This window comes from Macrotis lagotis, chromosome X (assembly GCF_037893015.1).
Source record: "Macrotis lagotis isolate mMagLag1 chromosome X, bilby.v1.9.chrom.fasta, whole genome shotgun sequence".
Classification (NCBI taxonomy): domain Eukaryota; kingdom Metazoa; phylum Chordata; class Mammalia; order Peramelemorphia; family Peramelidae; genus Macrotis; species Macrotis lagotis.
The window spans coordinates 406,200,922-406,214,481 of record NC_133666.1 but is presented as its reverse complement, the minus strand read 5'-3'; the positions used below and the strand labels follow the sequence as shown (position 1 = coordinate 406,214,481).

At 31.9% G+C, this 13,560-nt stretch overlaps 1 protein-coding gene across 11 annotated transcripts in view; it reads right to left on the bottom strand.

Moving 5' to 3' along the window:
• EYA1 (EYA transcriptional coactivator and phosphatase 1) overlaps window positions 1-13,560 on the bottom strand; it is a 148,304-nt gene that overhangs the window by 107,616 nt on the left and 27,128 nt on the right. For 4 of the 11 annotated variants that reach the window (XM_074207096.1, XM_074207097.1, XM_074207089.1 and 1 more), the window contains exons 4-7: window positions 7,500-7,577; window positions 6,290-6,359; window positions 5,842-5,987; window positions 2,910-3,047 (exon numbers count right to left, since the gene is read on the bottom strand). In XM_074207096.1, coding sequence (XP_074063197.1) covers window positions 2,910-3,047; window positions 5,842-5,987; window positions 6,290-6,359; window positions 7,500-7,577 — 432 coding nt within the window. The remainder of the gene's footprint in view (window positions 1-2,909; window positions 3,048-5,841; window positions 5,988-6,289; window positions 6,360-7,499; window positions 7,578-13,560) is intronic. The other 7 variants (XM_074207098.1, XM_074207094.1, XM_074207093.1 and 4 more) reach the window with 3 other exon arrangements.

The window sequence follows — 13,560 nt, the reverse complement described above, 5'->3', positions numbered from 1 at the left end:
TATTCTTACATAGTTCATTTAATAACTCCTACAAGATTTAAATGTTTCTGAGATGTTAAAATTACTCTTGTTGAGTGCATGTTGAGTATTATTGGAATTTTAAAAAATAAGACGCAGATATCATCACAAAAATTTCTTTAAATAAGAATTACCTAGGTAAAATCACCAAAAATTGGTTGTTGAGAATGAAGGATCAATGACAACAATAATGTGCCAGACACTATACTAAGGATTAGGAATACAAAATACAAAACAGTCCCTACTTTCAAGGAAATCACAGCATAAAGGATGCACTTTACCAAACCAATATTTCAGGGATACTCCTGAACAACAAAAAAAAATAATAAAATCACAATAAGTATGCTAGTAAGAAGGGTAGAAAATTCTCCATGTATTAAAATGGTTGGTTGTATCTACCTTCTACTTGGACTAAACCTTTATTAACATCTGAAATCAATGAGCAAACATTATTAAGCATTTGATATGCCAATTATTAATCCACTAAAAGAATTAGCATGACACTTTGCTTGTGCTTGCATTTGAAAGCACAGGAAAGAAGTGAGTTGATTTTCCTTCTTTCCTTATTATTTCTTTATCCTTTCTTCTTTATTGTGAGAGGAAATAATATGAATCATTTTCAAAAAAGTTCAATGTAGAACAGAAGGGTTTCAGAACACGTTAACTGGGCCTGTGACAGGGAAGATAAATGGTTATTGAGATCTTTTAAAGAAGAAACATTACACACACACACACACACACACACACACATATATATATATATAAAACATCAATCCTCCAAGACACTTTTATAAGAAAGTTTTTAACCTTGAAAAATTCATAGAATAAAATTTCATAGTCAAGATTCTATTCTTCCATAAAAATTGGTAATAAAACTTAGTTATGTAGTATAGAAAAAAAGTTTAAATGATTTTAAACATTTATAACAAAGACAAGACATCATAGAAGAAACATTCATTCTCAAGCATTTAAGAAGTGATTACATGCAAATAACTTGTTCTAATCAATTCAACAAACATTTATTACAAACAAAAATTCAGTTTATTATCCACTGTCATTCTACTGGAGACTAAGGAATCCGGATTACTATTTGTGACTTCAACTATTAAAAGGTAATGTAGAAGCCTGATTTGTTGTTTCTATTAACCAAGATATTAAAGGTTCATCAGAAAAATAATAAATTTCAAAATAAGCACTCATACCATTTCAGAACTACTGAAGATTTACTGATTTCATCACTATGATTACTCCCTCTTCCTAATCAAATTACAACTCCTTCTTTTCTTAGACTATCATCATGAATCATTATAGCAAAATTAAAGATAGTAAAAACTATCAAAGAATCATAGTCACAGAGTTGGAAGGGACCTAAGAGATGATCTAGCCCAATACCCTTATGTTACAATGAGAAAATTGAGAAACAAAGCAGGTTCCCTAAGGTCACATATCTATTAAGTGATTGAGATGGGAAAATCATTATCATAATTAATCATTATCCTTTTAAGGCTAAGGAACTATGACTTAGCCAGAATGGTTCTACTTGGATAATGAGGCAGCTAGGTGGAACAGTGGATAGAATATTGAACCTGGATTCAGGAAGACCCATCTTCCTCAACTCAAATCTAGCTTCAGAGAATTACTAGTTGTATAAACTTGGTCAACTCACTTAACCCTTTTTTCCCTCAGGTTTTTCCATCTGCAAAATGAACTAGAAAAAGGAAATGGCAATCCACTCCAGTATCTTTGCTAAGAAAACCCCAAATGAGGTCACAAAGCATTGGACATTACTGGCCAACAACAATAACAATACTTGGATACCAGAGAATGTCCATAACCAGACCTATACCTAAGCCTTTTCCAGAGGAAAAATGTATTCGTAACATTACTGGGCAATAATTTACTAAGGTGCTATTTAAGAATTTCAAGCATGAATCTCTTTGACCATCCATCATAAACCCCAAAGGGGTTCATGAACCACTAAAGACATGGAAACCAATGGTGTGGAGTACTCCTTCTCTATCTTAGTAGATGACCTTTGGGGATTGTCATGACTAAAAAAAATCAATCACCCTGCAGTCAATCTGGTGATGAACTTCTCCAGTCACAGCAAGGTTGATACAAAGTTGATACACAGCAAGATATTAAGTCCATGACTGGGACATGAAACATTTTTACCTTGGTATATGAAAAAGAAAAAGAAAGGTATTGATTTTAAAAGGTTGTGTTTATTTTCAGGATTGTGTTTAATATATTTTGTTAACATTTACTATTCCTATCAAGGAAGGTAGAATACCATATCCCTAAAAAACAAATGAACAAATCATTTATTTTTATTTTTCATTTATTTCTCATTTATTTTTCATTGATGAACTTCTTAGGATCATAGATTTAGAAATGAAAGGAAGTCATTTAGTCTTAACCAAATGCTTCATCTTACAGATAAAGAAACTGAGACCCAGGGAAGTTAAATGATTTTTTAAGGTCACACATAAAAGAGCAGAGATGACATTCAAACTCAGGTACTTTGGCTCCAGTTACAAAGCCTTTCCTCTTAAACAGCAAGACTATGTCATTGTTATTGTTGCTGCTATTGTTGTTAACACAGGACATGACCATATTGCATAATAAAGCATTTCCTTTGCATGAAAACAATACACTTAAAATATTCTAAAACGTTTTTCCATTTAATCAGTCTACTTTCTCCAAATTCAGTAACTTTATACTATATGGGCACATGATTATTATTACAGAATTCAGCTTAGTATTCTAAATGAGATTAACAGTAGAATGCTTGCCACAGTGCCCATAGGTATATAATAAAGGTTTTCTTCCCCATTCCCCTTGGTAAATGAAATCAGGGGAAAAATATAATGCCAAAAAAAGATACAGACCTTGCATTTGGTAGCTGTATGGAGCCTGGCCAGGTTGAGGAGTACTAAAGCTTGTTCCATAGCTTAGAAATCCTGTCTGTCCAGGTGTCTGTGATTGGGACAATCCACCTTCTGTCTTGATGCCTGCCCACAATGCACCTAAATCAGTTAGTAATAGCTTATCTATTTGTTCAGATTCAAAAATTGGTAGAAATATAATAGCATACAACGAGCAATGATTTAGTCACAAACCAACTAGCTGTTAAACTTTTATTAAGAACAAGGGAATATAAATTTACAAGGATATTTTATCATTAACCTTCAAGTTCAAATAAAGAATTATTCTAAAATGGAATATAAAAAAAGTTCAAGTTTTTTCTGCCCAAATCATTCATCTAGAAAAAAAATTATCTTAACTATACATACTTCTGTTTTTTTGTAAAGCAAGTAATAACACTAAGGGATGAAATTTGATTTATATGGACTATTTTTTTCAAAGAATTGGGATAGTGCATTCCTATCATTCTCTTTTATCTGTGTTATTCAATAAGAGATTTTGGATGAGGCTGAAAATGAAAACCCAACTGTCACCATGGGTTAAACAGGGCACAAAAATGTCATCTTTGCTTCTTGCCAGCTGCCCACAAGCTTAGCACTTGGGAACTTTGAAACCCCTGTTGGCTTTGCCTCAGCAACCAACTCTTAAAATGGATATTAAGATCTAATGTGTATACAAGATTGCTCCATTTTTCTCTGTTCACAACAAATGTGATTCTACCAGAATATTTCTCTTTAAAGTCAATGGGAATTTTGTCAGGCATAGAATTAAGTAAAAAGGGAAGCAATTTGCCTCTTGATATCTTCCTGGAACAAATTTATAGCATTCAAATCATGATGAATGATGGGTTAGAGGGAACTTGGAAGAAAAATGTTTATCTATAATTTTTTTGGGGGGGTGGAGAATAGAGATTCTGGATCCATTATGTCCAATTGTGAAATCTCCTCCCAGTCCATATCAACAACTCTTGTGTGAATTATTTCCTTAGAGAATAGTTTGAGAAATGTGATGGCTGTGTTCTATGGTCACAGAAGTAGTATGTTTCAGAAGAACTTAAACTTAGATCTTCCTGATTTAAAGGCTTCTTTATCATATTACTGTCTCTCCAAAATGCACTATTTTAAAAATTGCATACAAAATACACAATGTTCGTCAACAGTTTCTTTTTCCCCCTCTTTATACTGGTTTCATGTATTCCAAATGTTTAATTCCTCCTTTTGTTTAAATCATAGTTAATATTATAAAATGGAAATTTTGAATCCTTTGGACCCTTTTGTTATTATTTCAGATCTGATTTCATTGGTGTTGGAAATTCCCTTATTGTTAAAAATAAATCTCACTAACAAAACTCTATCAATTAAGATCAACAACTGTTTGGTTATTTAAAGTCTTAAAGAGTGGCCTAGGACTCTGAAAAGTTAAGTGACTTGCCTAGTTACCTAACTTGTTAGAAGCAGAGCTTAAACTCATACTTTTGGAATTTTAAGATTGAGGCTAGCTACATCATGTTGCCTCTCTATGCATTTATAACATCATAAAACAGTTCCCAATGCTAAAATTTACCAATGCTAAGGTTCCCAAGGTCAGGACTAGAACTTGGTAATAAAGAGATCCAGTCATTACATCTGGACCATAATTAAAAATAACTATAAATGTGCAAGTGTTTTAATTCCAGCTTGGAAAAAACAGGAAAATAATTCTCTGAATAACTATTTGAGTATTTAGGGGGAGGGATAAGAAGGAAGGACATGGGGGAAATTAAAAAGAAAAAATTTACTTCGATACTTAAAAAAACTGCTCTTAAGATCTAAAATGCACAATATCTTTGTTATTCTCATTTCATTTTTAGGCGAATTTTTAAATTATAAAGACATCAAGGAAGTTTCCTAAGGCATTGAAGGAAACAGATTAAGAACAGAACTCCCTATCCTAATTTCTATTGTGTCTTTAAATGATATTCTTACAGTTTTAATATTAAAAAATACTTGAAAGCAAAATATTTGTTACTAAACTCAAGACAATTGAAGAATAAAGCACATGAAGTGAATTTTAACTTAGATATCTTCATTTCTAATGCTTAAACCTGATGAAACCACACTGAATTAGAGTACAGTTCCCCTCCCCTCCTTCCTTTCATCTCACTTGTGTAATAAAAGCAACACCTATGGATAAACTGAAGTGATCACTATTTAAAATAATCATGATGAAAAATGGCCAAAAACTCACTCTTCAAATGACTAAAACTTTATATTGAATGCTTGCTCTAAAGTCATATGACTTTAAAAGATAGTTTAAAATTCATATGGGCTAAAGTGAATTCCAAGATCCATATTTTTCAGACCAGAGTTAACCATAAATCTCCAAATATGAACATTTTGAATGCATACATGATCTTCAAATATTTCCTGATCTGCCTTCACCCAAAACCCATTATAGAAAATAATGTTTGTTTCATTCTCCTGACTGTTGATTATTCTGACCTTCAACAATATTGCCGTAGAAAAGCGCATAAGGAGAGCTTGTTAATTCTCTCTTCTACTTCCCCTGAGAAATGCTGGATTTCTGAGAAATAGAAAACTGTCCCAATACTAAACTTCACTCATTCTTTTCTAAGAAAAAAATGCATAAAATGATGTTTTATGAGTGTAAAAATATAAAAAAATTAAATAGCTAACATAAAGAGTATTAAAATTTAAAAAGTATATGTAGAATATGCAACCTATCACCGATGCTAGATACATATATATTCAATCTTGTGGGGAATTTGGAAACCAAAGGATAAGAAAATACTTTCTGAAAATTTGGTTCAGAGTTGAGTCTTACTAAGGCTCCATCAAGTGAATCTTAAATACACAAGCATAAAATATTACATAATGCTGCTAATAATGTACTCACCATATGAGGGGATTCCATATGGCTGTCCTGGCTGTGGGTATGTGGCATATGCTGTAGCTTGTTGCATTCCTGTGGTAAACTGTGTTTGCCCATATGCAGCCATAGTTTGTGAGGAAGGGGTAGGGAGAATATGTGGGTATGGTCTGCTATTTGTCAAAAATGACAGAAAATAGAAAGCCCATGCATTAGATGGAAACATGCAAGGTTTCTGAGTAACAATTATATCATAACTCTGCTATATGACATTGTAATACACTTCTATAGAAAAGAAACCTTCTAAACAATAGTTAAAGCAAATACCTACTTTAAATGAGAAGTAAATATATTAAGCTCCCTGAAGAACAAGTTTTGATTTTAAATTATGATTTCACACATGGAACCAATTATGATTTGAAATTAGGCAAAACTTTTCTTATTAAAATATTTATTAAGAGAAAATACATCTTACTTGGAAGGATATATCTGTGGTGGGGAAAACTGATGTGTTTGTCTTGGGCTGAAGCCACTACTTCCAATTGCTAGAAAAGAAGGGAAAATATGGACAGTAATATAGATTTCTACATACCTAAAATAACCCATCTAAAATGTTAACTAAGCATTTCCAACACTTCACATGGACAGAATTATATTGTTATTATACTTTTAAGTGACTGTTAGAACAGTGTTATGTTCTATATACATTCCAAATGTATACAAAACTAACTACTGTTGGGAATGTAATAAAAGCAGAGGAAACAAATTGTTTTAAAAAGGACATAACAGGCTATCCAAATTACCTTCTAGGCCCAGATTAGAATACATTAATTCTGAAATGGATTACTATAAAAACATTGACTAGTTTCTAGCTCTAAAACAACATTTTATATATACTATATATATATATAATATATAAATTATAGATTATCAATTGTCAACAATAACTCAAAAACATGATAGCTAAGATTCATATATATATATATATAATCTAAGCTTTTTATTTCTTTTGATATTGTATTCTTCAACATTTGAGAGAAACAAAAATTCAGTGATTGAATGAATATATTTCAGACTGCAAGAATCAAAAACATTCAAATCACACATAACTGATTCTATATGTTTTTGAAAGGTTATATCTCTAATCAATGTATTTTTTCTAGATGGACATACTAAGGCAGTTAAAACATAAATGCATCTTTAGCATAGGACCTTTCTCCCAGAAAAAGTTCTGAAATGCTTCATAATCAAACATCAATTATGTCTCATCTTGGTTTATGATGCTGTTGTGGCAAGTCCATACTTCTTTGGTTCTTTGCAACTATTATAAATATTACCACAAACACTTCCTATTTCATATATATATATATATATATTCATATATATGTTCTACCACAAAAGTACCTGTTTCCACTAGTTATATGCTCTTTATATTTATTTAAGGGTCTTCCCTTCTGTATACTATTTTTCATGAAGCCATCAGTAAAGTCAAACCTCTTTGGCTTAATTTTTGTTGAATTGCCCATAGATAGATTTTAGGCATGATATTATAATAATTAAATTATCAATAAATCACATCATTTAAATGAGGTCATAAAATTTTCAAGATGAGTAAAGGAGTTTGTTCCTTAATGGAGTAGAAAGGAAGAGGAAAGAGCATTTGGCACAAGGACTAAGCTTCATACCTGATCCTGAGAAGTTGTCTAAAGATCCGTCTGCTGCTGTTGTAGCAATCTCACTGCTGCTCATTGGCTCTGTTTTAACTAAAAAAGAAATAGCCTATATAATGTGTGTATATCTATGAATTATCTAGAGAGCCATGGTGTATTACACACACATACACACACATTAAACACATGTATATAAATCTAAACCACAATCAGCTATCAAAATTATAGGAAACAAAAAGAGAATGCTATCCTTCCCTTGTGGGAGAATTTGGAGAAATTAAATGCAGTTTTGAGAGCATCAATAATATTTATTAATGTCACTTATAAGTAAAATTACTTTAACAAATATAAGAAAAAAACTATTGTAGACAATTCTTTAAAAAAGTTGATCAGTCATACAATTCCTAATATAATATCTTCTTATACTTAAACCAAAAGTTAAAGATATTTTAATCTTAATGTTGCAAATATAATAAATTATTTAGAAGTGAATTGATTTTTAATCATTTGTATGATTAACAATAGGAACCTCTTATAAGAACATACACACTGTAAATTTCTCATTAATTATCTGAGGCAATACATTCTATGGATCTGTGATCGTGATCTTATTGATGTGAATATTCCCTCCAATGATCCAGCTTATAATGTATCCATGTCTGCCCATTCAGTGGACTCTATTTCATTTCCCTCCATTAGTTCACCACAAATACCCATAATGTGCTAATTTTTGAGTTCTCTTGAGCAATCAATCTATCAGGAAGCATTTATTTGGTTCTTAATATGCACTAGCCAACTTGCTGTATGTTTTCAAAGATTAAATGGGACACTAACAATTGACTTAGGTGGGATCCAGAAATATTTTATGTAGGAGGAGGTACTTCAGCTCTGAAGAAGTTGAAGGATTCTAAGAGACAGGAGTGAAGAAGGACCACAATTTTTAGGCATGGGAGCAACTTGTCAAATAGTGAGGGGTTAGGAGATGGACAAAGTTATGATCTAGTGTGTATTATCACTTCAAAAGTCTTCCTATTCTCTCCCATTGTCTATCATTCTAGTTAGTTATCCAAATCAAATTATTTTCTAATTATTAATATCTTCATTACTGTCCTTTCTATTACTGGCTGAATGAAAATCATGAAAGCATATAGAAGTTTGTTTAACAAATATTTTTCTCTTCATTTTTCCCAAATCATAGTGTTTAATTATTGACACATAGAAGATAATTTTGATAAAGAGATGGATATTTGAAACATTAAGAACCTTAGAAGTATTGGAAATATCAAACAATTTCTCAATATTATCCAGGCAATTTCCTATTATTCAGTTTTGGGAATTTGTTTCAAGAATCTAACTAAAATATTAATATGAATAAATTAATTTTTGGACTGAAAGTCCACAGGAACATCATAATGCCTGTAATGCTTTTTTTTTCATCCACTTCATTATTCTGGTGTAAATGATCAAACACAGCTATTGATCAATACTGTGAATTTCATAGTTGCTCAATAAAATTTGTAAACAGAGACATTTTGGAGAAATTTGCCAAGAACAAAATGCCATTATTTTCATTGGATGTTGTGCAGGATTGCTTCCATGATATTAGAGTGTACTAGCACTTCGCTTGACATCAATATTTATGAAAACAGTGAAACGCAACATTATTTATAGTAGTGTCTTGTCATAAAGTATTTATAATTTTGAAGTACATGTGAAAAATATTGTGACTGAGTAGAGTCTTCATTAGTGCATTTTACTTCAATAAATTGCACTACTCATTAAAAATTATTTACAATAAACACATCAGGATTTTATATTCTCTAAATGCTTTAGTCAGTTGTCTGATTAAAAATAAAATCTTGGGGCAGATAAGTTGTGCAGTGGTTAGAGCATTGGCCCTGGGGTCAGAAGGACCCGAGTTCAACTCTGGTCTCAGACACTTAATACTTGCCTAGCTATGTGACCTTGGGCAAGTCACTTAATCCTATTGCCTTAAATAAAAAAATTCAAAAAAACTATATATACTAAATATACATATATATATATACATATATATATATAATTTCTTAGGAAAATATACATGTTCCCTTCTAAAGTTTTAAATCAAGAGTATTTTAAATTAAATGCTATATGGAACATTTCCAAAGATGTTGTAGAAATCATAATAAATAACAGAATTATTTTTTATCTTTTCCATTTCTTTGGCTATTTTTGAGATTTTAGGAAGCTCAATCCTTGAAAGTTTTAAAATTAATGCTTCACTTGCTTATGTGCACTTGCCACTTCTCAACATAGTACATACTTTGGGTTGAGTCCAAATGTGGTGGTTCCACTATTGTTGCCAATGAAAATAAATCACATAAAAATCCTGGCAGACATATTTTATTAGACGCCAGTTTGCTGCCTTCTTCTGCTTGCATCTATGAGCATTTGGGGAATAATTTTATTTAGCTGGATCTCAAACTAATCTCTCTTTAAGCTTCTCTCATCTATTTTTTGAGGAAATTTTGTTTTTATTACAAGAAGAATAGGTGTATATACGCATGTCATGGAATTTGAGAATTGGAAGGGATCTAAGAAGTCACATTTTCCAAAAAATACACAAAAGGAAATCCCATTAAAATAAACCCAAAATACAGTCATCTAGCCTTTGCTTGGAGAGTTTTAAGAAAGGAGGGATGCAACCATGTAAAACAGTCTGTTGCTATCCATTTTAATTATTAGAAAATTTTTCCTCACATCAAGTTTAAATTTGCTTCTTTGCAGCTTTAACTCATTTTTTTTTACTGACTGTATATCCCCTGGTGTCAAATAGAACATGTTTGTCAAAAATCGATCATCAAGATCTATATTTAAGCATGGTTACATATGTATGACCTATATTAGATTGCTTTCTAATATGGGGAGGAGGGGAAGGAGAGGAGGAAGGGGAAAATGTAAAACTCAAAACTTTGCAAAAAAAAAGTTTGTTGAAAACTAGCATTGCATATAGTTAGAAAAATAAATAAATAATAGTTAAATTTAAAAAAAAGAAAGAAAACCCACATAGAATATATCTAATCCCTCTCTCCCTCTAGAAATTTATTTCTTCAAATTGAACATGTCCAGGTCTGCACTAGTCCTGTCAACCTATTTTCACAGGATACTTCACTAGATATTCTGTATCCAATCAATTTATTTCTGAAATTATGACTATCACAGCCAAACAAAAAACTCCAGATGATGTCTGAAAGTGGTACTATCATTGCTTATTTCTGGAAACTATACTAAATACAGCCCAATCAATACCACATTCACTCTTTTGGTTATCACATTCTACTGGTAGGCCATATTGAGTTTGCAATCTACACTTTCACTTTTTTTTTCAGAAAAATTCCTCCCCATCTTGTAATTGTGAAGTTTATTTTTTTGTATTCAAATGTAAGCCATTAAATTTATTTTCATTGAATGCTATCTTATTAGTTTTAATTCAAAGCTCCAATCTGTCCTAGCATGAAAATAAATTAACTGAATGAATGAATGAAAAGATAATCATGAAGTCATTACTAAGTGCTAAATATTGTGCTAAGAACTGGGACTAAAAATAGAAAAGAAGCAAAAGAGTCCCTGCCCCCAAGGAATTATATAGGAGGAATTAATACACATAAGGAAGTGGTGCCAAGGAAAGGGCCCTTTGGTCAGGAATTTTACAGGCATTATGAGTTGACTCAGTGGAATACAAGTCACTTAACCCTGTTTGCCTCAAGATTGAGGACATGGTCATGTGACATGTTATTAGAAATCTCTTCTAGACTGATTCTTTGTATTCTATTCTCTTTGTGTTAATTACCACTCCGGTGGGTGAGGTAATTTAAGCAGTTACACATGAAGTGGACCAAAATCTAATCACCCAGTCCACCTATCTCCATCTTGTCCAAACGAATGTGAAAAATGATCACATTCCTTAATGAATCCCAGATATACTCTGTCTGCAAGTTATCCTGATTTACCTGTCTAGTAAACCTGTCAATTGAAGCCATGCTTACTATTAGTGACCATTGTTCCAATTTCTAAGTGCTGACATGCCATCCATTTAATAATTAGTTTTAGAATTTTGACAAAGATGAAATGTCAAGCTCACTGGTCTTCAGTTTCTCAAGACTCCTTGTACTATATTCACTTTTTAAAAAATTAGGATAACATGACTCTGGTCTTCTGATGTCAATCTTGTTCTACTCAGTTTCTAAAAAAATATTGAAAGAGGTATAAGAATTTAACTGCAAATTACTTGTTTACTTAGGGGTGTATTTTTTTTAACTGGGAGATTTAAGTTTATGGAGTGTACCTTAGAAACTCTGTAATTATGTCCTCGGCCAATGAATGGCAGACAATTTTCTACTCTATATAAGTAACATATTACAAAGTAGTAGCTTATTCAAGCATAGGCAATAAAATACATAATAAATAAATTGTAAAAGGTATTAGAAGGCACTAAAAAAAGTTTTAAGGTCGCTTTTCCTGTGAAGAGTTAGTGATTCCAAAAGTCTTTATGATATAGATGTTTTATAGACCTTTAAGTTCACATTGGCTCCCTTCACCCAATGCCATTCTTCTCCATCCTATCTCCTAAATCCTCTCTTACTCTCCTCCAAATAACTAGGCTATTAGAACATAAAATCTTCTCTGAGAGAATAATACTACAAATACCAACTGAAATGTAGGCAAAACAGTTTTGCTTAGTTCTTAGGTACATTTTTGCTTATTTCATTATAGCTTTATAGTACCTTCCTCATGGAGAAAGAATTAGAAATATGACAATAAAGAGTCATTATTATATAATTATATATATGCATACATGCATACATATGTGTTATGTTTACATACATGTTTCATTTGATAAATGCTCCCAGGGTTCATCAAAAGGCTATGCTCAACATTGAGGAATAAAAAGATTAAAAAAAAATAGAGCCTGTACTTGAGAATCTTGCATTCTAAAAAGGGAAATACAGCAAATATGCAGATAAGTAGACTACCAGGGAGATTTTGATGGGATGAAGCAGAAATGCAAAATACCTTAGGGAGAAAATACTTCCAGCAGAGTTGAAAGGAGATTTCAGGGAATGCTATACTGAAGATTATAGGGTTATGGAATATAACTGGAAGGCACCTTGGAAGTCTGGTCCTTGAAATACCAGAGTTTAAGCTTCAAGGAAGAGAAGGTTTTATCAGGTTTCAATAACAAGGGAATATCTTCTAGGAATAAGGATAATAAGTATAAATGCATGAAGACAGAACAAAGCTTGTGGATTTAGAGAATAACTTGTAGTTCCATTTGACAGAAACATAAAATATGTGAAGGGACTTAGGAAGTAAATCTATAAAGAAAGGTTAGATGTAGATCATAAAGAACTTTAAATACAATGCTACAGTTTGTATTTTATTCTAGATTCAAAAGATGAAGATGAAATTTTCAAGCAAGGTAATGATTGTGGACAGATGTGGTTTAGGAGGATTATTCTGCTATTCTGTGAGGACTGGTTATAATTGAGAAAGGAGAACAATTAAAGACAATTATAGTGTTAAGAGATGGGATCCTGAACAAAGGAGTAGAGAGAAGGAGACAATATAAAAGATTTTGAGGAGGGAGAAATGACAGGATTTGTGGAGTGACTGAACATGGAGAGGAGTCAAAGTTGATTAAGAGAGATAATGGACTCAGATTCCAGATTGAGGCATATACTTTTGGTTATGGTCAGGGTGGGATTTTGTTTTATTTGATTTTATATGTGTGTGTGTGTGTGTGTGTGTGTGTGTGTGTGTGTGTGAAAAGAGTTTTCTTTTTCTTTTCCCCATAGGTAAAAAAAATAATTGAAAATATAAAATAAAACAATTGACTGCAGTTTTAAGTCTGGGAAAAATGGTGATATTATCAAAAGATATAGGAAGGTCTGGAGGAATGGCAAATTTGGTGAAAAAAAGAGTTCAGATTTGAACCTGTTAGGTTTAAGATGCTGGCAGGTCTACCAGGAAGACATTTCCAGGAAGCAGTTGGATAAATGTGTTTGTGATTCAGCAGAGATATTAGGTCTACATACAT